This window comes from Anabas testudineus, chromosome 4 (assembly GCF_900324465.2).
Source record: "Anabas testudineus chromosome 4, fAnaTes1.2, whole genome shotgun sequence".
In the NCBI taxonomy this organism is placed as follows: domain Eukaryota; kingdom Metazoa; phylum Chordata; class Actinopteri; order Anabantiformes; family Anabantidae; genus Anabas; species Anabas testudineus.
In genome coordinates this window covers 6,918,785-6,946,619 of record NC_046613.1, presented here as the reverse complement: position 1 = coordinate 6,946,619, position 27,835 = coordinate 6,918,785, and the positions used below count along the sequence as shown (strand labels likewise).

Genomic DNA, 27,835 nt, shown 5'->3' with positions numbered 1-27,835 from the left:
CGCAGATGCGGAGAAAAACAATCTGATGGACAATTAATCTAAAGACTCATCTAAAGGTCAGAAAACAGAACTAACTACAAGTATTTATCTGCTCACTGTCCAAAAAAAAACAAAACAAACAAAACCTTCTGTAAAATTCACTGCCTCATAAACAGTAGCATGCTTGTAACAGTGTAAAAGACGGCCTAAGGAACAGGTGACTATTTTATTCCTGTGAAACGTACACAATGAAAATATAAACATTAAACATGAAACCTACAAACACAAGCTGCCCTTTTGGGAGCACTCTCCGTAGCGTAGTGTGGGCATGTAACGCTCCTGGCTGCATACAACACTTTACACTTCTTACTCTGTGAGAAACAAACTAACAGTTTTCACAATTCAGCTTCTTAGGTGAGACTGATAGGACAGTTCATGTAATCGAGCTAAGGCCGGCTGTGGATCGCTTCTTGTGCGGTGACCGGAGCTCAGAGGTAGGCTCTTTTGGCTCCGGTTCCAACTCCAGTCCGCCTGCCTCGGCTCTGCGCAGTCAACCGTCAGCAGCGCCACTGGGTGCAGGGATATCCCGATGAAAGCGGAGACTGCTCGGGGTAAGTGTGGCATCTCGACCGGTCAGCTCCGCTCCATACCGGTGTCGCTTTTACGCGAAGCCTCTCTGTGCGTGTTATTGACAGGCGTGCCGCTGCGAAGCGGACAGTTTTGCTTTTGCTTGTTTGGTGACAGACTGGCCAGAGGCCCGGTGACCCACATTCTTATCTAACGTTAACGCTGAACGTTAGCTAGCTAGCTCCAGCTAAAAGTGGGTTGACACGAGTTGAATGCTCGCTACGTTACATTATAAAGTGGCTACCGAGCGGTAAAATAACGCCTATGTCATTTTCCAAGGATAAAGGTGCCTTCACTGTGTGTGTCATATGTCGCAGTAAGTGTGTCAAACTATTAAGCTGTTGTTTTGTTTCTGTATATGACGTTAGCAAGCAAGCTAGGTGGCGTTAGCCGTCTAGCAATCACTGGCCGGTTTACCGGCCGGCATCACCGGCTGCAGGGAGATAGATCGATGTGTACCTGTATTTGACACTTCAAGGCTGACTTTTTGTTTAGGTGACTTTACCTAAATGAAAACCGTGCACATCTCACCGGCACAGTCCTTCCCACATCTGCTGCAGCTTGTTTTAAAGGTATATCTGTTTTTATTCCGGCGATAATTAATAGATCTGTCGCAGCTGCGTTTCGCCAAATTTCGTGTATGTTCTCTGCTGCTTCCCATTCAACACACACACACACACACACACATATAGATATATATCTATATATATATGCAGATATATGTATTTATATTTCCACTTAGTCACGTCATCCGTTCATTTACTGTCCTAACTGTAGGAAGCTGTGTTTTGTATCAGGGCTGGATCAAATTTGTGTTTTTTTTAAACCTACCACATATGTAAGCATGATAGCTGCTTCATGTTATGGACTAAAGCTCCAATTTGGCTCCTAAAAATGTCATCAGGTTATCAGCAAGATGTGTTATGCAGTAATTTAATGAGATCAAAAGATACATATATACATAGGCTGAATCTGGCTCACTTTGTTTCTGCTTGACAACTCAGATCTTGTGTTTTTCCAGGCATGTTTTGTATGAGTCAATTGAAGCAAGCATAAGAATGAATATCTTTCTGGCACTGGTTTGATCCACATTTCTAAACATGCCCCAATGATCAAACGTCGTCAGAGTCCCATGACTGTACGATTTAATATGATATGGTGTGATGTGGTTTGGCACAGGACTGTTGCAGCTATACAATGAATTTCACCTATGCTAACAGTTCCATGTTAGATTTATTTTAATCTGTATACAGTGACAGAGTAAGTTGGTCAATTGGTTTAGTACAAAGACACTGATCATCAGTGGATGATTTTAAAGTAATGCAACAATACCTAAGCAGTTTTCATGTGTCATCTGTTATGTTTTATGTTGGTCTTCAGCGTTCAGAATAATTAAATTATGACTTGAAATTCACATTTTCGTGCAACACGATAAAACCAATTAGATTCCCAGTGTAATTTTTTTCTAATGACTTTTTCTCTATGAGAAATCGCTTTACAGTATTTCATGATATTGTACAAGCTGTTAGTGGAGCATGGAAAAATACTTTGACACCTTTTTTGTTGCTGCCGCTGTGGCTGGCGGCAGGTGAGGAGTGGAAACAGGGATGCTCCCTCCCTTTTTCTTCCTCTTTTTCCAACTGTAAGAGTAGTTTCTCTGCTTGTTATGGTTACTGCTACCTGTATAGGTTATTGTTGCGTGGCATCTTTCAAACATTGAAACATGTTAAGCAAGTTTGACAAGTTTCTCTAGGTTAGCTATTAAACCTAAGGCGCGTATACATTCATGGTTTTTATGTATATTGTGTTATTCTACAATAAACATGGGCAAGCTTGGCAGTGGAGAACTGACAAGTTTGTTTTCTGTCTCGCTTCTTCAGAGGAGGGGTTGGAACTGACAACACTACTAGAACTAAGGAAGGAAGACATCCAGTTTACATTATAACATGCTACGCCTAATAATGTAATTACTATACGCCTGCCATATCAATCTTTTCTCATACAGAGTAGCAGCACTGATGTAATAATCTCTGGTACTGGACTAATGCAGGCACCTTCTATCATTCAGAGCACAGTTAAGAAGTGTTGGAACTGCTGGAACCAGATTTACATGCAGTGGGCTTGCATGATTCATAACATTTGAAATTTTAGCACTAATTTCATTAGTCAAGACTGACTGTGCTTTTGCTATAGTCTGTCAGACCTGCTACCATAAAGTGAAAGACTTGACACAAGACTTTTGTTTTAACTCAGTGAAAACAGAGATGATCATGACTTTGTAGTTTAATCTCTTACTTGTCACTTTAGAAAGTAAAGGTATAGTACAGAGTTTTTCAAATGTTGAAACTCAGGAGACAGGAGGATCACATGTTTTGACACTTTTTAAATTTGATCTAACAAGCTAACAGTCTTTAATTTGTAAGATGTATTAATATGAGCTATTGAGCATCTAACAGATTAACTTTTGTTCACTGTCCCATTATCCATAAGATTTTATATTGTTTTGCGTGCATTACACCTGATAATAAACTGAATATAACATAAAGAATAATAAAAAGGTAAAAGTGTAATCTTATTATTTACCATAACATATACTTCTATAAACCACTACACGTCTTCCAATGAAAACAAAGCAAGATAAAGTAAAAAAACTAAAAATTAATCAATAACTACACAAGCCAAACATTTACAAGACATACAGACATAAATTTGACGACATGCTTTGTTTTGTTACAAAGCTTCACCTGTTCATTAGTCTCTGCTGGCTGTTGTTTAATTCTCCTCTTCATGATACCCCATACATTTTCAGTAGGTGGCAGATCTACTCCTTTCAAGCACACACAGTCTTAATGTGTGAAGCCACCCTTCACTACCCTTCTGCTGGTGCAGAAAGAGGCCATCTAACATGTTTCCACTGTCTTGTCCATCTGAACTTGGGGTCAGAGAACCACGCAGAGGTATTTCTGCACAGAACTGATGTATGGCTTTCTCTTTGCACAACAGAGATTCAGGTTGCATTTCTGGATGCAGTGGCAGACTGTAAGTGACAGTGAGCAGTTTTCTAAAGTACTCCCAAGCCCATGTGGCTAACATGCTTTCTCATCAAAAACAAAGTTCCATTACTTGACATATGAAATATGTCTCTGGCGTTTGTCCCAGTTACACACTAATGCTAGCCGGTGTGGTGAAGTGGGAGGCTTGTTTGATGTTGCTCTTTTAAACTAGAACAAGTGGGTTACTGATTTAAACATTTGAGCTACGCATCTCCAGCACACAGTAGATGCACATTCTGCAAGGCACTTTGGTCAACTTTGGTTGTTTTTTTTTTGTGCTCTATAATAAAGTTTGATTTGATTGTAGAGACATACTGTTATGTTACCCTTTAACGCTGAACTGAGCTGATTCATGCTGCTGTAGTACCATTAAAAAAAGGAAAATGTACTTTGAGTGAGTTAATAAACATAAGCACTTCCAGACTTGAGCTGGTAAAACTCAGTTTAGTGAAAATATGGTGCCCCTAATCTTAACTGGGTTCATCTTGTAGTAAATTGCACCTTTCTGGTAATGTGGAATTGTGTGTTGTTGTTTTTTTGACAACATTATCACTTTTTACGTGAAGTAAATCTAGTAAGGTATAAATGCACAACAGACCTTTAAATATAGATGTACCAACAAGGCACATGGCCAGTGAATTTCAGAGAGAAGTTGTTTCTTGTTAAAGTTGACCTACATGGAGATCAGGGGCTATTGAAAACTGTCTTAGAGTGACGCTATCTGATTTTACTATGATCAAGAAAAAATGGGTCAAGTCTATTGGGTTTTCCCTAAAAAGTGTTGGGGGTAGAGGTACACAAGTCTTATCTGTAGCATCAGTATCATTGTCGACAGCTCCCTAGCTCTTAAATTAGTCATTAACAAATTAATTTTACTGTTTTGAAAGCTGCAACTGATTGTTTTCACAAAAGCTGTCATATGCGGACTGTGATTCACAATAGCATAATATATTTATTGCAGTGAGAGAATAGTTACCTTTCTTTGTAAGAGGTTTTCTTGTCTCCTGTGACATATTGAACCAAGGTCCACAAAGGCAACCCCTAGTTTTCCCTCACTGCCTTAAAATTTACACTTGAGTTCTTACATTATGCAACTGTCTTTTTGAACTATTGTCCTACTTTTTCTACTCCTACAGTCAACTATTACATAGAAAAATTAGGGACATTTGATTGACAATGAACATAATAATTAGATACTTGCTGCTCAGCCCCCTTTAGTTGCCTCATTCCATGCTACTGAATCACACATTATTGATCACTGTGACTGGTATTCAGCCACTCCACTCTTGTTGTAGAAATGACAATTTCCCTATTATTAGAGATGAGTTCTTGGATTATAGAAATTAGAAATATTTTCTGCCCAACAATAAAAGATCATCTGTGTTTTAAAAAATAGGGCTGTGTAGTAATGTTGTAATCCAATTTTGTCACAGTATAATGAACACAACATGTCGTAAGAGATTTAAAAGAGATTTTAAAAATTAAACTTTAGTTTAAATGCAACTCAAAATAACATCTGTCTGCCACAAATCTTTGCATGTAAACCCTTAATGAAAATATACACAGTATTACAAAACATAATATTGCAATACTTTATATTTATTTTCAAAAAATATTATTTTAATACACCCATATTAAAAAATATACGGCACGGCTCCTTCAAATAAGTAACAATGTATTTTAAGACCTGTGTCTTATCTTGAATAGCATATTAACCATTTTATGACACTGTTTATGAGTGTTAGTATGATAAATTCCTTAATTATTAAAGTATCCGGTTCCGGTGCTCAAACACATACTCACACATCTTCATTGCTTTCTTAGCAGTCAGTGACATAAAATACCCCTACGTTGACATATTTCTAGGTTCAGATGTTAATGTATGTGTTGTCTGGAAATAGACCACCTTCTCAGCAGACGGCCAGGGGTTTTTGTTGTGAAAGAACTTCCAAGAGATGTGTGTGCATGACATGAGCTGCTCTCTTATTTCTGCAGTGCTGTGGGACGCTTGCGATCACCCAGATGTTGTAGTTTTGATTCAGTTATGTGAGTTTCTTTACCATAAACTGCCCTTTTGTCAATGTAGCTTTTATTTTTCTGTTCTACAGGGGACGGACTCATATAAGAACTGACTACAGAGTCATGAATGGTTGAACTAAATGGTTGCCTGATTAACCATCACACAAAGACACAAGGTACTGTAAGACACTGTGGACTTGATGTATACTGAATTTTGATCAATCCCTTGATTGTAGCAGTTGGCTGTTTTAGTGTTTGTCACACGAGAAAATGGACAGTCTGTGGTAATTTAGCTCTATGATGCCTAATTCATAAGGAATCTTTTGCAAAGTTATTATTAATCTATTTTTCAGTAATATTATATTTTTCATTTGCAGTCTGTTGTTTAGATAGGTAAGATGCTACAGTCAAATATTTCATAATTTTCTGGAACATGCCTGTACTGCAAATATTGCTGTGTCTGTGTAGCTTTGTAGGTGTCTGAGTACTTAAAGGCATTTAGTCCCAAGGTTTGGTACCAACTAGAACCACCAAACACATAATGAGTGTTAAGCATGTTTTGACAAGACAGTGTTGTTTCCCCCCAACCATCCTCCCCACACTTGATTTTAACAGTGAAAAGTGACGTTGTGGCCTACACTATGTTAAGTTGCCGCTAACATATTTTTGTTGTTTCACAATTATAAACCAGCTCATAAAAATGTTATATTATTCTGTCAGTGGGAACTTGATGCAAGGCTGGTTATATGTACTGCAGCCAAAGCTGAGCCCATTATGCTGAAAATAATCACCCACTGCAGAGAAAATATACACACACTCTGGAGCTAGAGATATTACTTTCCAAACCGCTGATAACATTGTTCAATGTAACAGATCACTTCACATGGATTTCTCAGGCATCTTGATGAAGAAATTAAGTGCTTTCATGGGCATGAATTTAAACCATGGTGATGACTCTGCAGGTGCCACTTACACAGGCAGGGTGTGCCCGTAGCTACGGCTGGTGGAAGGGAGACGAGGAGAAGAGTACAGGTCACCAAACGATGATGAGTCGTAAACGGTATGTGATGTTGCTCAGCTAATCTATAAATTTGCAATGTTTGTTGTTTGCAAATTCAGTTTCTGTGCATGTTATATTATTTGTCAGTGTTAGTTTGATGTGTGGCTGGCTTTAAGGACCGCAGCCAAAGCTAAGTCTGTTATCGTGAAAAGAAACGCCAACTTCTGGAAAAATACTCACTTTAGAGTTATAGTTATACTTCCCAAGCTCCAGATAACCAGCAAGAGTTGAGATCACTTCATCAACTGTGTGGCTCAAATATTCCCAGCCATGATAAACTGTCTGTGCACTCACCAGAGAATGGATGCCAGAACCTGAACTTAAATTGATAAAAATAGCTGTTCCTACAGGTAGCTGTGATAAATTAAAGTTAGCTAACCTTAGCTGATGCTCAATGATCAGCCTTTTCTGACTGCAGTTGCTATTTGGTGTGCGTCTTAACATCTGTTGAGCTCTAAGTGGTTTTATGTCTGACACCTTGTGACTAGACCAGTCTTACTGGTCAAATGTGCAGTGGACAGTAACAGAAAGATCCAAATGGAAACAGACGTTCCAACCTGGAGATAAACTTTTATTTAATTTTACTTTTAAAATTTATTTTATTTTAGATTTTTTGCATACAATGCCTTTCTGCTTTTCTATCCTTTCTTTCTTCTGTGTTATTTATTTAAATTTTATTTTTTAATTTAATAATTTGGCATTTCAGACACACAAGACTTTTGAGGACTTACCTCAAAGTGGGTGGTACTTGTTCAAATGTTTAAAGATTCTCTTAAGACATCAAAATATAATATATAATACCTAAAATTACATCAATCCTGTCTTAAAAGGTATCTAGTAATGAGCAAGTCTACACTTGTATCAGTTGCAGTTACATGTGTAAAAGTCAGATGTAAGGCAAACAGAAACTTTCTCTAGAGCAGGGGAATAATAATAATAATAGAGTAACTATGTCCTTGTGTCAAACTCTGCAAAAGATATATAAATTGCATTTATAGAACAATGTATAGTTCAATAAATGCAAGTGAAAATACATTTTTGAGTGGTAACTTTTATAAATAACCTAAAAGAAACTACTTTTTTAAAGGTTGATTTATGTTGCCCTAGAGAACATATATTACCTTTCAGAAGTAATGGGGTTATGGCTTACACAAATTTGTCTTTGTTATTAAAAGGTTTGTTCGAACTTTACAGGAGTATTATAATTACACCCACAATTCTCACAACATAGTAATTATCTGACAGACATGATTACATTATGCAAGTGATACATACAGTATAACGCACAAACTTAGAGAATATACTGCTAAGCACTTTTGTCCTCTTTATTGCAATTATTTTTACTATAAATAAATAATCGATTTGTTTCCTGATTTATTGTTTTGATGAGTATAACAGTAAAACAGCCCCAATGTGACATCATGAAATGTGTTGTTTTGTTTGACCAATGGTCCAAAACCTAAAAATAAGAATATAAGATAATGAACAGTAATGATTTTAAGACATGAAACTACTAAATAGTATTTTTTCATAAAAATTCGTATGTACATATATATGGATTAATGAATTGACTAATCTTTGCATTCTCATGTTTGATGCAAATAGACCAGTTACCTAATTTTTCTATTAACTCCATAAGCGTCTTTAAGGGCTCATTTTCTAGTCTGTCATGTCACAATGTTTTATTTGTTGTTGTATTTGTTTCTATTAGTCAAAACATATTTAGTTTACAATGTTAGATGTGAGATGTTAAATTTCAATGAAGACAATAACAGCAAATCGCATAAGAGTGGCCATAATTGATTGGTTTAAATTTTTGCTTGAAGAATGATTAAATGATCAGAAATAAATGGCTGGTTAGCCATTTTTGCCTCACAGCAAGAAGGTCCCACATTTGAACTTTCTCACTGGTTGGGCTATCTGTGGAGGTTAATTGTTCTCCTCATGCCTCATTCCCTTGTACTCTCAGCACGACAATTTAAAGACTTGCAGGTTAGGTTGATTCGTGACTCTAAATTGCCTGTAGGTGTGAATGTTAATGTTGTCGTCTTTTTGTGTCAGCCCTGTGATAAACTAGCGATCTGTCCAGGGTATACCCTGCATACACCCAATAACAGATGGGACCAACTCTAGATCCCCTGCAACCCTTAACAGAAGACAGTGGCTAGATGGCTAGTTAGTAATAATTGTTAGCTTTGTAAATTGATTTTGATCAATCTGCTACCTGATTGATTTTAGCAATAATGTCTAATGTAAGGAAAAGCACAGAGTATGTCTGACTGAGCATTGAAATATTATCTAGTAGCATATTGCATCAGGTTGTTTTTTTTAGTTCTGCATGATGAATGATGTTTATTTTTATATTGTACAGTGGCAGAACATGAAAACATTTTCTTAATCTGAGATTAAACCACAGTCAAGGTGATCTTGGTCGGGACATAAAGGTTAGGCTTGCTCTAACACTTTGTGCTGTGTCTCCACAGAAAGCATAGTATAAGCAGCATGATGGCAGCATCTTTGGTGTGTGTGTCTGGGATTTGTTGTCACGTCAGTCAAATACAGTTACAAGAAAAAATAACCATTTTCAATTTCCTGGCCTTCTGCATAAATTCTCATGAAAGGTGTTCATCACAAATATCAACCTATAAATCTAAATATTTCTGTGTTGATAAAAGAAAACAATCTTTTATTTTTTTATTGAACACACCCATTAAACATACAAAATGATGGTGGACAAACTAAATGAAACACAAGGCTTCTGATGACACTAGATGGAATCAGGTGTTGGCAAACCTGGAGTGAATTAATGGAATGAAAATGGAGATGCGGTTTCGAGCTACCTTTACTCATAAAAACACCCTAATGGTGTCAGTGTGCTATTCACACACAGCATCAGCATCACTGTATGTTTAATGGGCGTGTTCAATAAAGACATATAAGATCTTGATTGTTGGTGTTTTATCACCTTATTATATATATTGTGTTTGTTGATAGTTGTTACTTTGGTGAAGATCAGACCACGTTATGACTAATTTATGCAAAAAAATTGGGAAATTGAAACTTACATTTGTCTTGTAACTGTATGCTGATGATGATATGTGGTCTTACAGGGCACTGGGTCAATAGTAATTTCTTAGTCACTTTTAAGTTGCGAATCATCCTTCTGAACTTGAGTGACCCACTTGGCAGCAGTATGAAGCCCCTGGCTGAATTCCTGCTGGGACAGAAGGCCAGCAGCAGTTGAGAGGCCCCTGCCAACCGCTGCTGCTTGCCTCTCAAACATTCCTGTCTGTGGGCTGTGGAGTGAAAATGCAAAACAAAGACTCCCTATGTGTTGCCTGGTCTGTGGATGTATGTGCAGTAAGTGGAAACACAGCTGGCTGCCCAGCACAAAGACTGGTTGGTTTTATTGTTAACTGGCCAAATATTCATGACAAAATAAAAAAAAAACATCCTCAGTAGATGGTGGGGATTCTCAGTCATTCAGGTCAGGATGCCAGGATAGGTTGTCATCCTCAGATGACTATTGTACTGCAGTCAACAGGAAACACTGATGGAATAACGTCTTTGATTGCTGTGTTGATTCCTTCAAGATGTGCAAACCCTGAAGCTGCCTTAGACAGAATATGTAATTTATTCGTTGACATGTTTTTGTTTATTTGTGTAACCTCCTTGGCAGTGAGGCTATTTCTTGCCAACTGTTTAAAAACTGCATAACATTATCCTTGATATTTCCCAGCACTTACATCAGACTAAAACCTACCTCCTCTGTATCTGTATGTACCAAGATGTATTTGTCTTTTCTTATGCTTTGAGTTCCCCTAGTACAGTAGGGTGTCTCCAAGAACCAGTGTGTTTTTATGCCTTTGTGCCAGCAATAGCCAGGGCCAGAGGCACTTTTTGGGGCCGCAGAAGCTTGGTTGTGATTCGATTTCCAGTTCATCCTGGCTACATGTCAAGAAGTCAAAAAAATGACAAAACCTTGTAGTAGCACTTACTTGTGCTGTCTGGCAGCAGTTAAACACCAATTTTCCAAAGGGGATCAATAAAGTATGCTGTTGTTGTTGTTATTATTATTATTATTATTATTATTATTATTATTATTATTATTATTGTACTGAACAGATAATTTTTTTGTTCGTCAAAGATCAGGATCATAATGACATCATATTCATGCAGTCCTTGTGAACTGATACATCAGGAATGCTTTGAGAAAGTTTCTTCAAATTTGGTAGAGCTGCCCAATTGGAGTCTTTGATGAACTGATTAGTTTTTGGTGGTCATAGTAATGTCACCTTCATACAGTCCTTGTGAATGTCAGGAATTTTTTCAAATTTGCCAAAACTGTCCATTTGGGCTCTGTGATGATCTGTTTAAATTTTGGTGGCCAAATGTCACAGTCATAGTCACTGTCACCTCATATTCATCTAGTTCTTGTTGTAAATGTGATGTTTCAGGAACATCTTGAGGGAATTTCTTCAGAATATGGCACAAATTGTAACTTGGTGTCATGGATGAATTACATCTGATTCATGGATAAATTTATGAGGATATGAGCCTGGACAGACATGCGTGTGTGGTAAATCTAGTTTATACCTTTAAGCTGCTTTCATACATGTGCTGGAATCCTGAACTTCTCCAGACAGACTTTAAACAGACTTTATTCTGTGAGCCCCCTAGTGCAAAGTCCATGCACAATGCTTGTGTAACCCCACGTGTGAATACAGCAGGTAATAGCCTATAGTATTCACACCAAGCGAGTTGGCGTCTGCTCAGTGCAACACCAGAAACTATAGACAATATTTAACATATTAACAGTTTTCTGGAGTTGTATCGCACTTCTCTTCTCCAGGAAACTGGGGTTATATTCATAGTACATTGTACTTCAGTATTCTGTAAACAAAACACCATGATTTTGGATGTGTACTTTTTTATGTTACACCGTTCCTCCTGCACACTCTACACAGCAACCCCCCCCAAAACCAGACCCCAACCATTTCTACAAGTGACAAGACATGTCACCTTGACTTCCGTTGTGCTGTATGTGTAAACACACGATTCCGCACAATGTGCGGACCAGATTCTCCAGACATAGTCTGGTGTAAATATGTGACAATGGCTTTGACTGAATTCCAGTCTTTCTAGAAATCATGTAAAAGCTGTGTTCTATGTTGTGACAAGAGAGATTGTGAGAGTTTACAAATCTCATAGTATGAAATCAGGTTTTGTACTTGGAAAATTATGTCATTTTTTGCCACAGAGAGAGAAGTGAGGGAGAGAGAGAAAGAGGGGGAGAGAGAAAAGCACAGTCATTTTTCATGATACACTGTTACAGCTGTGCTGCACAAGTAGCCCGTCACAGTGTTTTATATCATTCATGACAAAGTCAAAAAACAGCACACACTAAGAGTTTATGGACTATAATCCAAAAATCTATGTATGATGGAGGAAATATCAGCTGTGGAGAAATTCAGGAGGGCTATTTTTACACCACACCGTGAGGCCAGTTGCTATGGTTTTGCCCATTGGCACCGTTGCTGTGTTGGCATCTCAGTGTGGGGTGTGGCAGGGTGCGTGACAAGCAGCACCATAGATCCACTTCAGAGTGACTCATATCCTCAGAGCTCTGCTGCCCTACATCTGAGTATACGTGCGCACACCCACACACACTCAGAGAGATTCAACAATGCTGCGTGAGCAGTAGAGAAATTGTGATAAAAGAGTGTTTTTGTTTTTGTGATTTGATGCCTTTCAGGGTAAAAAAACACTACATGTGTAGGCTGTGTCAACTTGAATATATCTTTGAGTCAACATGGTTGACATACCAAAAACTGATAATTAGCTGTTGAAAATTCATCTCCTATACACATTGGCAATGCTTTTTTTCCTTGACGTCTGTGTCTGCTCAGGGTGGGGAAGCACCAGGAGGTATTTGCATCTTATGTGATTAAATGATGTAATGCAATATGCAGTTAGTTCTCTGCTCACACCTTTTGTGAATTTACTTGCTGTGAAAATTGGCTATTTAAAGGATTTGTGTTGACAAGGAGTGTAGTCTTATTGGTAAGAACAGGAAGGTGTTGCCCATGGAGCTGTGATTAAGTTTGATCGGAGGAGGAGGAAAGTAGGTCATTGGGCCAGCAGGTCAGTGAAGCACAGATGACATCACAGTTATACAACCCTCGCGCTCCTGCTTACACAACGCTCACTCTGTGCTGCTGCTGCTGCTTCAAACTCTGCTGAAACGTACAGTTTCACAACATTTTCCTTCCTCTTTTTATTTACCTCGCATGTCACAAATGTCTGTATTGATTATTTAGCGTCTAGTTTTCTGTCTTGATCTGCTGCTGGTTAGCTTGACTGTTTGAGATACTGTGGAGCAGAAACGTAAAAGCTATGTGCTTTCAGTAGATTCAAAGCCTTCAACTCTCCATGCCCTTTATAGTGCAAAGTGTAATTGGCTTCTTGTATTGAAAATCATTAATCCCAGATAAGAGACCCATTCTTTGCAACTTGTTTGTCTCTAAAGACACATAATATGAGTAATGGAATAACACTGCATAGCTGAAAGTCAACATGCCATGATAAAAGGAACTCCTCCTTACTGTAATTTTTCCATATACATGTCCTAGCACGAAGGTGTATGTACTCACCATGCTGATTTGATGAACACATTAAGTAAAGCCTCAACACAAATTTATAACAACAGAATAAGCCCTGGCTGGGCTTCTCTCACAGGTGTGTTGCCAGGAAAGTAGACTGTGATCCTTGGTCAGTAGTTTATAAGAATGAGAATGTATTTACCTGAAAGGATGAAAGTGAGTTGTGTTGTATTCTTTTTTTGTATTATGTTTTTGATGCTGCTTAATGTGAAAAAATTCAATTTTTATCAAATGTGCAGTAGTTGCTTTGATATTATTGGTGCTTCCCTAAATGTGAATGTGGCATTATGACAGTTGTATCAATAAGCAACAGTGTGTTTGATGCTGCTAAGAAAATGTTTCTCGCAATAACAGGCTCTTTTTAAAATCTTTTTAATTTTTTTTTTGTTTTAGCTATTGGGTTAGCTAAATGTATTAGCTTTTGTATAACTTAAAACGGGAAAACCTAAATATAATTTTCTGTGTGAAAATAATAAAGGTGTGTTTTGGAAATCTGTGTGTGCACCCTGATAAACAGAGAATAACAACAAAGGGATTTTCTCACCAACATAAATAGGACATTGTGGTGTAAAAACCTTCCACACAGGTTTCTGATGGTAATTGGTTCATGAAATGGGTCAAATATTTAGGCTAGAGACCCAATGGGCCTTCTGCTTTTAATTTGACAATCTATTGTAGGCCGACAGTACCTGCAGCAGAATAATAGGTGATAGGGTAGTCTCTAGTCAGTGATACAGTGATCAGAGAATGGCTGATAGGTCCCATAGTGTTGTACTAATATCTGTCCTTGCTATCAGTCTCCAACTGGCGTTTCATACCATATTATTAAGCTGTTTCTCACGTATTGCATAATTTGATTTGGCATTTCAGAGGTTTGGCCACTACACTTACTAACATTCTTCCAAATCTTTGCCAGTTTATTTCACCATTCACTAATACTTAAGAGGAAATTGCAAGTCATTTTTTACTACCTGCCATGTTTGTCTACCAACCTCCCTGGCTTCAAGAACTATTCTGACTCCTTTGCTTATTAATGACTTAATTGTGTTGTGATTCAGTTTTTAATGGGTAAAATTGCCATTTATTAAATGTTTTTTGGTTCATTTTAGTCCTAAAACTAAATAATGGAAACAGGATTAGGCTGCACAACTGCTTCACTCATTTACTAAAGAAAAAGATGCCATCTAAACCTTTGTGTGTGTGACAAAACAACTGTCAAGCACCATTGGTACCTTCTCCAACAAAGATGGCCCTAAGAACAAGAGTCATAATAAGCTGGGGGGTCACAACTTAATCTAGAAAACTAAAGGCCCCTCTTGCAGTAGCTAATATCAGTGCACAATGTTGTGCATGTCAGAGTTGAAAAGAGGAAGCGACAACTCTTTAAAAGGAACATCACTGCCTGTCTACAGTTTGTGTCTACATGTGAACAAACCTTTGTTTCATGATCTTGGACCTTTTTGCAAATCTGTGTTCTCTGGGTAATATGATTTCCTCCTCAATTCCAAAGACAAGCAGATTTATTAGTTACTGGTTAATTTACCGGGCGACTCTAATTACCTGTAGGTGTGAATGTCATTGTAAATAGCTGTCTGTCTCTGTGTGAGCCATGTGACAGACTGTTTCCACGAAGTACATCACCTTTGACGGCGTGCATCGGCTCCAACCCCTTTGTGATCCCTTTGAAATAAGTGGTATAGAGGTATTGGATGGATAGATTAAAAATTGATGGATAAAATGGATGTAGCCATAATGCTGGATCTCTGTCATCCTTGTTATGTAATAGTTTTGTAAGTGCTGTCTGTGCCAGTTGATTGCACAATTGTCATAATATGCATCTTTTTGTACTTTACTTATGGAAAAATTTATGTTTTTCTAAACTCTCAGACTCAGGTGGTGCTGCCATGTGCCCTGCTCACTCAAGAAGCAGACGAAAAACTCAACTTGTTGAAAACCTTTTGTCAAATTTCTACCTTCTGACTGAGGACAACGTCAGTAACTCTCCTCCAAGACTCACAGAGCTCCACCACCAGACTCTCAGCAGCACCTTCCTCATCCTCTCACAGCTCTGGCTGTACTGTCACTAAGGTTAGAATTTAGAACTGTTAGAAACAGTTTTTAATTACTTGAAGGTAATCAAGCTGTGTTAGGTTGTGATTTTTATATGTTTTTCTCATAAAGATTCATTCACAAATGTCTACCTCACGAGTAAAAGACCCCTCTCTAGTATTGCAACCTTGAACAGGATACAAAATGACCTCAAGTATTGACCGGTGAGTTATATTCTTTGAGTTACTTGGATTTGGCTTGTTTTTATTATTATTTTATTACTCAGTCTATAAAATATGTATTTATTTATCCATTTTTTGCAATATTTTTCTATTTTATCTATTTATTAAAATGTTTAGTGTTTTTTTTTTGTCATTTATTATAATTGTATATTGATTTTTTGATTTGATTTGACTTACAGTGGCTTGCAAAAGTATTCATACCCCTTTCCACATTTTCTCACATTATGACCACAAACATAAATATATTTTATTGGAATCTTATGTGAAAGACCAACACAAAGTGGCATACAATTGTGAAGTAGAAAGAAAATTATACATGAGTTCTTTTTTCTTTTTTCTTTTTTTTTTTACAAATAAAAACTGAAAAGCAGGGTTAGGCTATAAAAAGATTTCCCAAGCTTTGAACATCTCAAGGGAAGCTGGTCAGAGTTGATGGGAAGATGGATGGAGCCAAATACAGGGCGATCTTGGAGGAAAACCTGTTGGAGTCTGCAAAACACTTCTAATCTGACTGCTGCTTGAATTTTTTTGCAAGGAAGAATGGACAAAGATTTCAGTCTCTAGATGTGCAAAGCTGGTGGAGACATACCCTAGAAGACGTGCAGCTGTAATTGCGGCAAAACGGGGTTCCACAAAGTATTGACTCAGGGGGTTTTTCTTTGGAAAAAAAAAAAAAAATGATGCATAATTTTCTTTCTACTTCACAATTGTATGCCACTTTGTGTTGGTCTTTCACATAACATTCCAATAAAATATATTTATGTTTGTGGTCATAATGTGAGAAAATGTAGAAAAGTTCAAGGGGTATGAATACTTTTACAAGCCACTGTAACTCAAAATAAAATGTTTTAGAATTAGGAGTGTTATCATAATGTGCATAAAAGGTTATTAATATTAAAGGATTTGCTTGGTTTGTTTGCTGCAGTGATGACAGCAGTATTTTTGATGGTTTAATGGAAGAAGATGAAAAGGACAAAGCAAAACGGTGAGATCCCTTTAGTTTAGTTTAGTTCATTTAAAAATACCCCTGCCTTTATCATGATGCTTTGTCCCACGTACCTGTTGTCCCAATCCTCAATACTTGCAGCACTCCTCAGACTATGTAATAGAAAGGAAATTTGAGATTTGTCTCTAAATCCACAGTGTGTCGCGTAATAAATCTGAGAAGAAACGTAGAGACCAGTTCAATGTCCTCATCAAGGAGCTGGGTACCATGTTGCCGGGCAACACTCGGAAAATGGACAAGTCCACTATTTTGCAGAAGAGCATTGACTTTCTCCATAAACATAAGGGTGAGGAGCTCTCGTGACTGCTGGAGGTTTTTTTGTCACAGAAATTTAGATTGAATAAAGTTACATACTCTTCAGCTAACCTATTTGCTTACATGTTTTACACTTCATTTATCAGAAATCGCTGCTCAGTCAGAGTCCACTGAGATCAGGCAAGATTGGAAGCCTCCTTTTCTTAGTAATGAAGAATTTACTCAGCTGATGTTGGAGGTGAGGGACTTCAACATGCTTTCAGATTGTATACATCCCAGTGTTTGAGTGAATTAAAAATGAGTATTTTTTATATATTTTGTTTCTGGCAGGCATTAGATGGATTTTTCCTTGTAATTATGACTGATGGAAATATAATATATGTCTCTGAGAGTGTGACATCTCTACTAGAACATTTACCAGTGAGTATTATGTGTTTAAGTTCTGCATTAATTGGATACAGTGTCTTTAGTATTCAGGCCCCTTCACTTTTTACAGATTTTAGTGCATTATTACAAAATACATTTTAAAAAGTAAAAAAACGATACATATACAAAAGGGCTCATTAGTGTTAAAATGTTTTATTTTTCAGTCTGATCTTGTGGATCAGAACCTGTTGGACTTCCTGCCTATAGGGGAACATTCAGATGTGTACAAGGCTCTGTCCTCTCATATCATGGAGGGAGAGACGCTGACACCAGAATATCTGAAAAGTAAGTGGAATCATTTATTTGTATCTTAACATGTCCACTTGTCTTATTTTGTTACTTTGTTGCCTAAGTGGTATATTTCATCAAGTCCCAGTTGTCTTTTTATATTTTAATGCTGTTACTATATATATATATTTTTTTTAGCAAAAAATCAGCTAGAGTTCTGTTGCCACATGCTCCGAGGGACTATTGACCCCAAAGAGCCCTCTGTGTACGAATATGTCAAGTTCATCGGAAACTTCAAGTCCCTGAACAATGGTGTGTTTTACTACACAAACTGCTACAGCCTTGAGCTAAGTTTTCTTGAGTTTCTCTTGAGTTATTGTTAATTTGTTTTTTCCTCATCAGTGCCTAACTGTACCCGAAATGGTTTCGAAGGAGTGATCCAGCGATCATTTCACTCTGCCTTTGAAGACAGAGTGTGCCTCATAGCTACTGTGAGGCTAGCCAAACCGCAGTTTATCAAGGTGAGAATCATTAGCTGTTCTTCCATTTGAGACTTCTCCTTTTATCTACTCAGCACACTTTCAATTTCATGCTTCAGGGTTTGAAAAACATAGTTTTAATTAAAACAGGGCTCAACAGTAACTGTTGCCCAGTCAGCCCAGGCAAACAACTTTTGGACTACTGTCAACCATTATGTGGAGCCCCCTGTTGCCACTTTTCCTTTGTTAAAAAATGAAAAGGACCTGATTTGTCTCTTACCCACAGTTTCAGCTGAGTTTAAGAACTATTGTCCATTTTACTTCCTTAGAAGCTGAGTGGAATTTAGTCTAGAATAGTTGTATTATTCTGTTATAATTAATAAATGTGTAACGGAAAAAACGCAAGACAGTTGGACTTTAACTGAGACAGTGAATTAAAGAGAAACTTAGTTTCATTAAAACCCAAAAGAAAAAGGAAACCAGGAATAACTGGAAGTTCATACTATTTATGGCAGAGCACAGTCTGAACTGCAGTTTCAGATCAAAATGGTTCAGATCATTTAGTACATAAATATTTTTAATAAATGTAAAAAAAAAAAAAAGGTCTAACTATCCTTTATCCCCCACAGGAGATGTGCACTGTAGAAGAGCCTAATGAGGAATTTACCTCCAGGCATAGTTTAGAATGGAAATTTCTCTTCTTGGATCACAGGTACAGTTTTTAGTTATTTTTCAGTGGCTCTTCAAGATAATTAACTTCAGTGTGTGTGTTTTTCATTGGGTAAAGATGTCATTAGATGTTTTTTACTTTGTTGTTTATTTTTATGTTGTATGTTTCTACTAAACCGGTGTTAACATGAATTAGGCCAAAACCAAAAGGCACCAGTATTTCTAAAGCTACAGTAAATAATAAAGCCAATTTAATGCATTTATTTAAAACATTAAAATAATGTAATGCCAATAATGTGATTGATGAGAACACGTGTGGAGAGTTGTTACTTTTATTTTAGATCATAAATTCCTTTCATGTCGTGTTGTGTGCCTATGTAAATACTGTGAAATGGGTGTCAGATCAGCTGGAGTGCTTTCACTACAGATCCTTTATGTGCAGCTTACAGCAATGACGTATGAAGTATAACATATATTAGTTACAAAACAATTTTTCCGTGTAGGCTAAATTTAAAGGCATTTGAAGCCTTTAAGTCTTTTCTAGAGACTTTCAGCAGTTGTGTGTAGCCACTAAACCTGAACAGGCAGTAAACTCGAATACAGTGGTACTATCCATAATAGCACCCCATCCCCCTACCACTGCTCTCAATGCACTTATTAATATTAATAAAATTATAATGTCAAAGTAATTGGAAAACAAATTACTCATCACTCATTCCACAACAAGTTAAGTCAACATTTCTTACAAGCTTTCTATTTCTTGTTGCAGCTTAATGAAGCCTATCTCCCTTCCTCAGCCCTTGCGTTCCTCGTTTTGTGACAGATGTATTTGGCATGTGTTCCTGCTTATTTGAGATTGCTGCTTAATTAGAAAGAACAGCAGAAATGCAGACATTGTTCCCATCTAATGATGAGGGTTCATCTTGGTGATTTTTTGTGGTTGAATGATTTGAATGAATCACTGCGGCTGGAACAAGTTTGCCCAGGTCAAAAAAAAAAAAAAGTGCATATTTTTCTGTAACCTAGAATACAGAAATGTCAATATGGTTGAAGTCAGCAGGCTCTTAAATCATATGATGTTTCTACAGTGTTTTTTCATTTAGCTCTGCTGATGAACTCTAAGAGCAAATGGCTTTGAGCCCTTTGAGCTTACACACTTGTTTTTTGTACTTTGGAAGCTTTATGATGAATAATGTGTGAACGTGACTCATTTAATACTTTAACAGAAGAAAAACGTTTAATCTTCCGCATCTCAATGACATTTACATTTACTTTGTTCAGAGCTCCACCCATTATAGGATACCTCCCGTTTGAGGTCCTGGGTACATCAGGATATGACTATTACCATGTAGATGACCTGGAGACACTGGCAAAATGCCATGAACACTGTGAGTACAGTGCTGTCTATAGTCACCTCACATGATAAAAGTGAGTTGATCTGTGATTATCTGCTTCCTCTTGAGCTTTGAAACTGTAAACAGAACACTTCTCTTTGTATGCCTGTAGTAATGCAGTATGGCAAAGGAAAGTCCTGCTACTACAGATTCCTTACCAAAGGGCAGCAGTGGATTTGGCTGCAGACCCACTACTACATCACCTACCATCAGTGGAACTCCAGACCAGAGTTTATTGTCTGTACACACACTGTTGTAAGGTAAATGTAAGATTTATCCTTTAATATTTATATTGTTAGGTACAAAAGTAGAAAATAAATCTTTAATCTTATATACATGCATATGGATTTTATTCTATAGTTATGCAGAAGTAAGAGCAGAACAGCGAAGAGAGCTTGGAATAGAGGAATCACCACTTGAAGTCACGGCAGACCTGAAGGTGAGACACAAGTTGTTCAACAGAAATGTAATTTATTTTTAAATTTTTTTTTGAGGACAAACAACCAATTTTAAGCTATTCCCACACTGATAGTGACTAAAGTGAATTTTTACCTCAACTAATGGCAGTCTCAGGATTCAGGCTCTGAATCCCAGTTCAATACTCCGAGCCTGAAGGAAGCTTTAGACCGCCTCAACCACAGCAGGACGCCCTCGGCCTCGTCTCGCAGCTCACGCAAATCCTCGCACACTGCTGTGTCTGACCCAGCCTGTAAGCACCTTCATAAATTGCTGTTTGCTATCGAACTATGTGACACTCCAAGATATTTTATATGAATTTGTCTTCTTTTTAAACCCAACCATATTTAAATGTTCCTCTCAGCATCACAGATGAAACTTCAGGGTGACAGAAGTACACCAGGTCGCCAGTCTGTCTCTGCCGTGGACATGACACCACAGCGAAGATCATCTATCAGCAGTCAGGTCAGTGAGCGGACTAGAACAGGGTGGAATTATTTTGACCATGAGGGTCAGATTAGAGATAACTCTGCCCTTTATCCTGACTTTTGTTTGGTCTCTGCATTGTTTCCATCAGCAGTCAATGAGCTCCCAAAATACAGGACAAAATATAGCTTCATCCTTGGTTTCACAACAGCAGCCTCAGCAGCCTCAACAGCCACAACAAGTTCAGACCAACAGCCAAGTAAGATATTTACATCATTTTTGTGAAAGTCTAATTCATGTCTATAAATCAGGGACTGCCAGCCTTTCATGCAACCCGGATCTTGCTGATTGGAGCCTAATTATTGGATGTGTTCTTAAACACGCCATGCCAACATGCTATGCCATCTGAATTATAAAAATAACAAACACACTGACAAGTGGAACCTTTTGGTGTTTCATGGTTTTCTGCAATAATTTGTCATAAAATGTGATATGATCTTCATCTAAGTCAAAAGTATTAACAAATATAATGTGCTTAAAAAATAACACCAAAGAAATTTGATCTTTCATATCTATATTGAAAACAACCATTAAAACCTCATAGTGCTAGTTGATAAAGTATGTGAACCTCTGGAATAATAACCTTTGTTTGGAGGGTATGGACTAGGGCTACTTTGACTCACAAAAAAATATTAAATTTTTGAGTTTGCATCAGCTGAAACTCTCTGGAAGTTGGGTGATGCCACAGGACAATGACACATTGTCACACAAAAACACACAACAGAATGGCTTCAGAAAAACAAAATCCACCTTTTGGAGTGTCCAAGTCAGAGCCCAGACCTCAACCCAATAAAGATGCTATGGAACAACTTGAAGAGAGCCACACACGAGACAACCAAAGAATATGACAGAGCTAAAGCAGTTCTGCAGGAATAATGGGCTAAAATTCCTCCTGAACGATGTGTAGGTCTGATCCACAGCTACTAGAAGCCCCTGTTTGTAGTTCAACATAGGGTTCACACACTTTTTCTTGCCGATGCACATGGTGGTTTCCCTTGAGCCACCAAAACAGCTCTGAGCTATTGAAGACCTCATAGGGTGTCCTCTGGTATCTGCCAGCAACACATCTTTTAAGTCCTTTAAGCTGCAAGGTGGAGCCTCCATGGATGACGATTGTTTTTCCAGCACCTACACCAGATGCTCGATTGGATTAAGATCTTGAGAATTTGGATGCCCTGACAACACCTTGAACTGCTGTTGTGTTCCCCAAAATATTTAGAACTCATTGGTGTATGGTTCAAACATTAGAATTTTTTTAAAGAAAAAGCTAGTGAATAGCTAGTTGCAGGCAATGCCCAGTTTAACCGTAACTGTCTTTTCACTTCCTGCTATGTTTGCATGTCATTGTTTTTTGACAGTCGATGGTGCAGTTTTCTAACCAGCTTGAAGCCATGCAGCACCTGAAAGAGCAGCTGGAGCAGAGGACCAGGTTGATTGAGGCCAACATCCAGCGGCAGCAGGATGAGCTGCGTCAGATCCAAGAGGAGCTGCAGAGGGTGCAGGGACAAAGCCTGCAGGTGAGCTGTTTGGGAGTGCATGGTAAACAGCTAAACATACAGCCCCATGGATATATTATTTACTTAGATTTCTAGTGTCTTCATTTCCTTTACTGTTAAGATGGATATGTTGCTATAGGAATCTGAATTAATTGTGTATGTTTCAGATGTTTTTGCAGAAAGGAAATGGAGGACTAAACCTCAGCTCTGTTCAGATACCCCAGGGGAATGCTGTGCAGCAGGGGGGAGGGCTCAGCATGCAAGGCCAGGTGGTGTCTTCAGGGCCTCTACAGAACAGCATACCACAACAACATGCTGTCCAGTCCCAGTCCCAGCAACAAACACACCTGCGAGAACAGAGCACAGCACTCTCACAGGTCAGATAACCTAAATATTTCTTCTTTTTCCCCCTTGCTAATAGAAATATCTAATTTGCCTGCTTGCTGGCAGATTTTAGTTTCATTTTCAGTCCAGATCTTGTTACTGACTCTGGTTCTGTGTATTTCAGTCTCAGCGGTTGTCTCTCACTCTGCAGCCTCAACAAAATTCACTGCCTGCGTCTCTCTATAATACAATGATGATCCCTCAGCAAAGTCCTGCTAATGTGGTCCAGATTGCCACTAGCTTGGCTCAGAATACTGGACCTAACACACCTGCAGTGGCTACATTTGCACAGGACCGTGCAGCTCAGATTAGGTTTGAATAGTTATATTATATTTCTTTACACAAGATGAATTCTTTATCTAGTAGCGTAAGATTTGTAGTGATTTTCCCCACTGTCTCACCACCTTTCTTTCATATAGTACTAGTATCTACAATGTAGTCCTGTATGTGAAAGAATAAAAATTAAAAGAATTTTCCATCAGACTCAGTTACCTCTCCCTTGCCTTTGCCTACTTCCTGTCTCTTATAGGTTTCCTGCCACTCCTCAGCTTCTCACCAAGCTAGTGGCAGGACCGATGGCATGTCAGGCAGTCATGGTCCCCACAACCATGTTTATGGGGCAAGTGGTGACGGCCTTTGCTCCTCAGCAGGGCCAGACCCAGACCATCAGCATTTCCCAGCAGCCACCAACACAGCAGCAACAACAGCAACAGCAGCAGGAACAGCAGCAAGTACAACCTCAAACACAGGTCACAGCCATGCAGCCAGGGCAGACTCCACTGGGCCAGCAGCAAACACAGTTCCTACAGGTAATGCTCCATATGATGTTGATGTTGACCTGCATCGTGTATGTTAGGTGACTGTGTAAGCTCTTGTTTCCCAACACTACATACTGTTAGCTTCCTATATAAATGACGATTTAAAATTTGCTTGTGAGTACTTACTACCACAGTGGCTGTGAGTGGGACTTTAAAAAGTGATAGAATTGCAAAGTCTTTACAAAGTGATTGAATATACACTGCTCAGAAAAATAAAGGGAACACTAAAATAACACAACCTAGATCTGACTGAATTAAATATTCTTATTAAATACTTTGTTGTTTTCATAGTTGAATGTACTGACAACAAAATAACACAAAAATTATCAATGGAAATCAAATGTATTAACCTATGGAGGTCTGGATTTGGACTCACTCAAAATTGAAGTGGAAAAACACACTACAGGCTGATCCAACTTTGATGTAATGTCCTTAAAACAAGTCAAAATGAGGCTCAGTAGTGTCTGTGGCCTCCACGTGCCTGTATGACCTCCAACGCCTAGGCATACTCCTGATGAGATGGCAGATGGTCTCCTGAGGGATCTCCTCCCAGACCTGGACTAAAGCATCCACCAACTCCTGGACAGTGTGTGGTGCAACATGGCATTGGTGGATAGAGTGAGACATGATATCCCAGATGTGTTCAACTGGATTCAGGTCAGGGGAACGGGCGGGCCAGTCCATAGCATCGATGCCTTGGTCTTGCAGGAACTGCTGACACACCAGCCACATGAGGTCTAGCATTGTCTTGCATTAGGAGGAACCCAAGGCCAACCACACCGGCATATAGTCTCACAAGGGTCTGAGGATCTCATCTCGGTACCTAATGGCAGTCAGGCTGCCTGTGGCGAGCACATGGAGGGCTGTGCGGCCCGCCAAAGAAATGCCCCCCACACCATTCCTGACCCACTGCCAAAACCGGTCATGCTGGAGGATATTGCAGGCAGCAGAACGTTCTCCTTGGCGTCTCCAGACTCTGTCACATCTTTCACATGTGCTCATTGTGAACCTGCTTTCATCTGTGCAGAGCACAGGGCGCCAGTGGCGAATTTGCCAATCTTGGTGTTCTCTAGCAAATGCCAAATGTGCTGCACAGTATTGGGCTGTAAGCACAACCCCCACCTGTGGACGTCGGGCCCTCATACCACCCTCATGGAGTCTGTTTCTGACTGTTTGGGCAGACACGTGCACATTCGTGGCCTGTTGGAGGTCTTTTGCAGGGCTCTGGCAGTGTTCCTCCTATTCCTCCTTGCACAAAGGCAGGGGTAGTGGTTCTGTTGTTGGGTTGTTGCTCTCCTACGGCCTCCTCCACGTCTCCTGATGTACTGGCCTGTCTCCTGGTAGCGCCTCCATGCTCTGGACACTACGCTGACAGACACAGCAAACCTTGCAACAGCTCGCATAGATGTGCCATCCTGGATGAGCTGCACTACCTGAGCCACTTGTGTGGGTTGTAGACTCCGTCTAATGCTACCACTAGAGTGAAAGAACCACTAGCATTCAAAAGTGACCAAAACATCAGCCAGAAAGCAGAAGAAGTGGTCTGTGGTCACTACCTGCAGAACCACTCCTTTATTGGGGGTGTCTTGCTAATTGCCTATAATTTCTACCTGTTGTCTATTCCATTTGCACAACAGCATGTGAAACTGATTGTCAATCAGTGTTGCTTCCTAAGTGGGCAGTTTGATTTACACAGAAGTGTGATTGACTTGGAGTTACATTGTGTTGTTTAAGTGTTCCCTTAATTTTTTGAGCAGTGTAGTCATTTTCTAATGTTAAAACCAAAATGTTGCCTACTGCAGTTCAGTGAAATTAAATCTGGTCTTGTATCAGTCAAAAGGTTCATTTCTGAGCTACAACAGAGCTAATCTAAATTTTTCACTTAAGGCTCCTCGGCTTCTTCATGGAAACCAGTCCACTCAGTTGATCCTGCAGGCATTCCCCTTGCAGCAGCAGGGTACCTTCACTGCCACACAACAGCAGCAACAGCACTTACAACAACAACATCATCAGCAGCAGCAGTTACAACAGCAGAAACAACAACTTCAGCAACAGCAGCACCAACAACTAGCAACTCACAGAGTAGACGGTTTGTCTGACCGCTCTGCTTCGCAGCCACAGTAAATGGCTGAAGGAAGGCAGAAGTGGAGGAGCCAAACCCATGCATGGGTGTCTTTGTGACCGGAGTCTAAAGATGAATTCTGCTGAAAGTGCAGCGCTGAGACCATGCCTCAGAGGCTGAGACAATATGGGCAGGCTGTGGCTACCCTCCCCTCCAGGATCTTTTGCTGTTTGCACTTAACTTCTGAGCACTGCACTGAGTGCTGCAGAGAACCCAGGACTGGGGTCACTGTGGCTCTGGTAGTCAGCTTTGGCTCTGGTAGTCAGCTTTGGCTCAGCTTGGTCGAAGCCTTTTCTCCAAGAAAGCAGGGAGCCACTCTCCCTGTAATGGACTTTCCCTCCTACCCCTCCTCTGGTCTCCTTGTGTTTTGTGTGTGTATGCGTGTGTGTTCTAGTCATCCTCACAAGATTATTTTATGCAGAGCTGCTCTCAAGTCAACACAGTGAGGTTTCTGTCAGGGCTTCACAGACATCCTGCAGAACAGCCAAACGCTTGTTCATTTTGGATTGTTTTTCCTATTTTTGTTTTTTTGTGTAAAAATTAATGATGGCTCAGAAAATATTTTTAAGAATATGGTGTAGATTGAACTTTTATTGTACAGAACATCATATGTAATATATAATGTAAATATATTGAAAAAGAAAGAACTAATATTTTATATGATGCATGAAATGAAATTACATAGTCTGTTATTTGCAGCTTTGAATATGCTTTTTTCTAGTACTCTGAGAAGAAAGATCTTAAAATGCTCAGTGGCTGATATTTTCACAGACTTCCTTTCTCCTAGGGGATGTGTTTGTGTCTGCATAGCAGATAATGACGATGCTGCTTGTTGTGTCACAGTTTGTTTAATCCATGGCCCATAGTTCCATAAAAATATCGAAATCACGGATATGTTGCATGTGCTTAAAATCGCACACTAAAAAAAAAATGAATGAAATAAGCAACCAAGGTTAAGATAGATGTATGGAGGATTTCACAACATAACATTTCACATCCTTTTTTCTTCATTTTTAACACTTAGCATCCCTTCATTGCTTTTGCCATCCATCCATTATCCTGATTTCTTTTCCTGTTAACGGTTGCCAGCCTATTACGGGGCTGATACATATAGACAGACAATCATTCACCCCAATGGGCAATTCAGAGCCACCAATTAACCCTAGCCCTGTCCCCTAACTGCACGTCTTTACACAGCAGGAGGAAGTCGCAGTACCTGGAGAAAAACTAGGCAGAACATGCAAACTCCACACAGAAAGGCACCTGGCCGACTGGTGGGTTTGAACCCAGGTCTGTCTAAAATAACAAAGCCACTCCCGCTTATGACTTTCTTTATTGTCCTTAAATCTGCAAATTCACTCATATACTTACCACCTAGAGTTTCATTTAAACCTGCAACTGATTTGTCTCCACATAAACAGAGGGGAAACCAGTTGACATTATCTTTGACAGTTGCCTATTTGCACATCCAATAGATTTATGATACACTCAAACAAAGTTTAGTGTTCACTCAGTTTGCGTGTCTCCATCAACTAAGTGAAAAATCTGGCTGATTTATGGCGGCTTCATTATGTTCACCAGCTTTTTGCTAATATGGTCTGCCAAGTGAGGCTGGGCAGGATTTTAGAGCGTTTTTGCTGACCGCAGCTGTTGCCAAAAATGCAACAATGAGAATGGTGACGTGATAATGCAATGAGATAAACTAGCTAAAATTAAAGCAAACTACTTTGTTTTTTCCTTTGCCAACCAGCAGTTTATGAAATAAATGAAGAACTGGATTTATTATACTCTCCTAGTCACCTCTCACTGGCCTTTTTTTAGCATCGACCAGCTAAAAACTAATCTACTAGATTATTGGCCAGTGTTTCAACCACAAAAGTGAGGAAAATGGGAAACATTTCGATGTTGGAAAACCAAACTTTAGA

At 38.9% G+C, this 27,835-nt stretch overlaps 1 protein-coding gene across 6 annotated transcripts; it reads left to right on the top strand.

The window, feature by feature from the left end:
* clocka (clock circadian regulator a) lies at positions 1 to 26,823 on the top strand. Of its 6 annotated transcripts, XM_026345350.1 has the most exons (25): positions 1 to 56; positions 386 to 590; positions 5,768 to 5,854; positions 6,641 to 6,738; positions 15,288 to 15,488; positions 15,582 to 15,673; positions 16,617 to 16,676; positions 16,835 to 16,983; positions 17,099 to 17,190; positions 17,283 to 17,372; positions 17,543 to 17,663; positions 17,805 to 17,918; positions 18,009 to 18,127; positions 18,715 to 18,797; positions 20,036 to 20,142; positions 20,261 to 20,408; positions 20,509 to 20,587; positions 20,716 to 20,857; positions 20,969 to 21,069; positions 21,182 to 21,289; positions 22,449 to 22,607; positions 22,754 to 22,963; positions 23,095 to 23,282; positions 23,500 to 23,779; positions 25,676 to 26,823. In XM_026345350.1, the coding sequence occupies exons 6-25, from the start codon at positions 15,654 to 15,656 to the stop codon at positions 25,910 to 25,912; spliced, it is 2,607 nt and encodes an 868-aa protein (XP_026201135.1). In that variant the 5' UTR covers positions 1 to 56; positions 386 to 590; positions 5,768 to 5,854; positions 6,641 to 6,738; positions 15,288 to 15,488; positions 15,582 to 15,653; the 3' UTR covers positions 25,913 to 26,823. The 6 variants fall into 6 exon arrangements, with proteins under 6 accessions (XP_026201135.1, XP_026201138.1, XP_026201140.1 ...); XM_026345355.1 differs by lacking the exon at positions 1 to 56 and having other exon boundaries at positions 196 to 590; positions 22,802 to 22,963; XM_026345354.1 differs by lacking the exon at positions 1 to 56 and having other exon boundaries at positions 196 to 590; positions 23,122 to 23,282.
* The last annotated feature ends 1,012 nt before the right edge of the window (positions 26,824 to 27,835 follow it).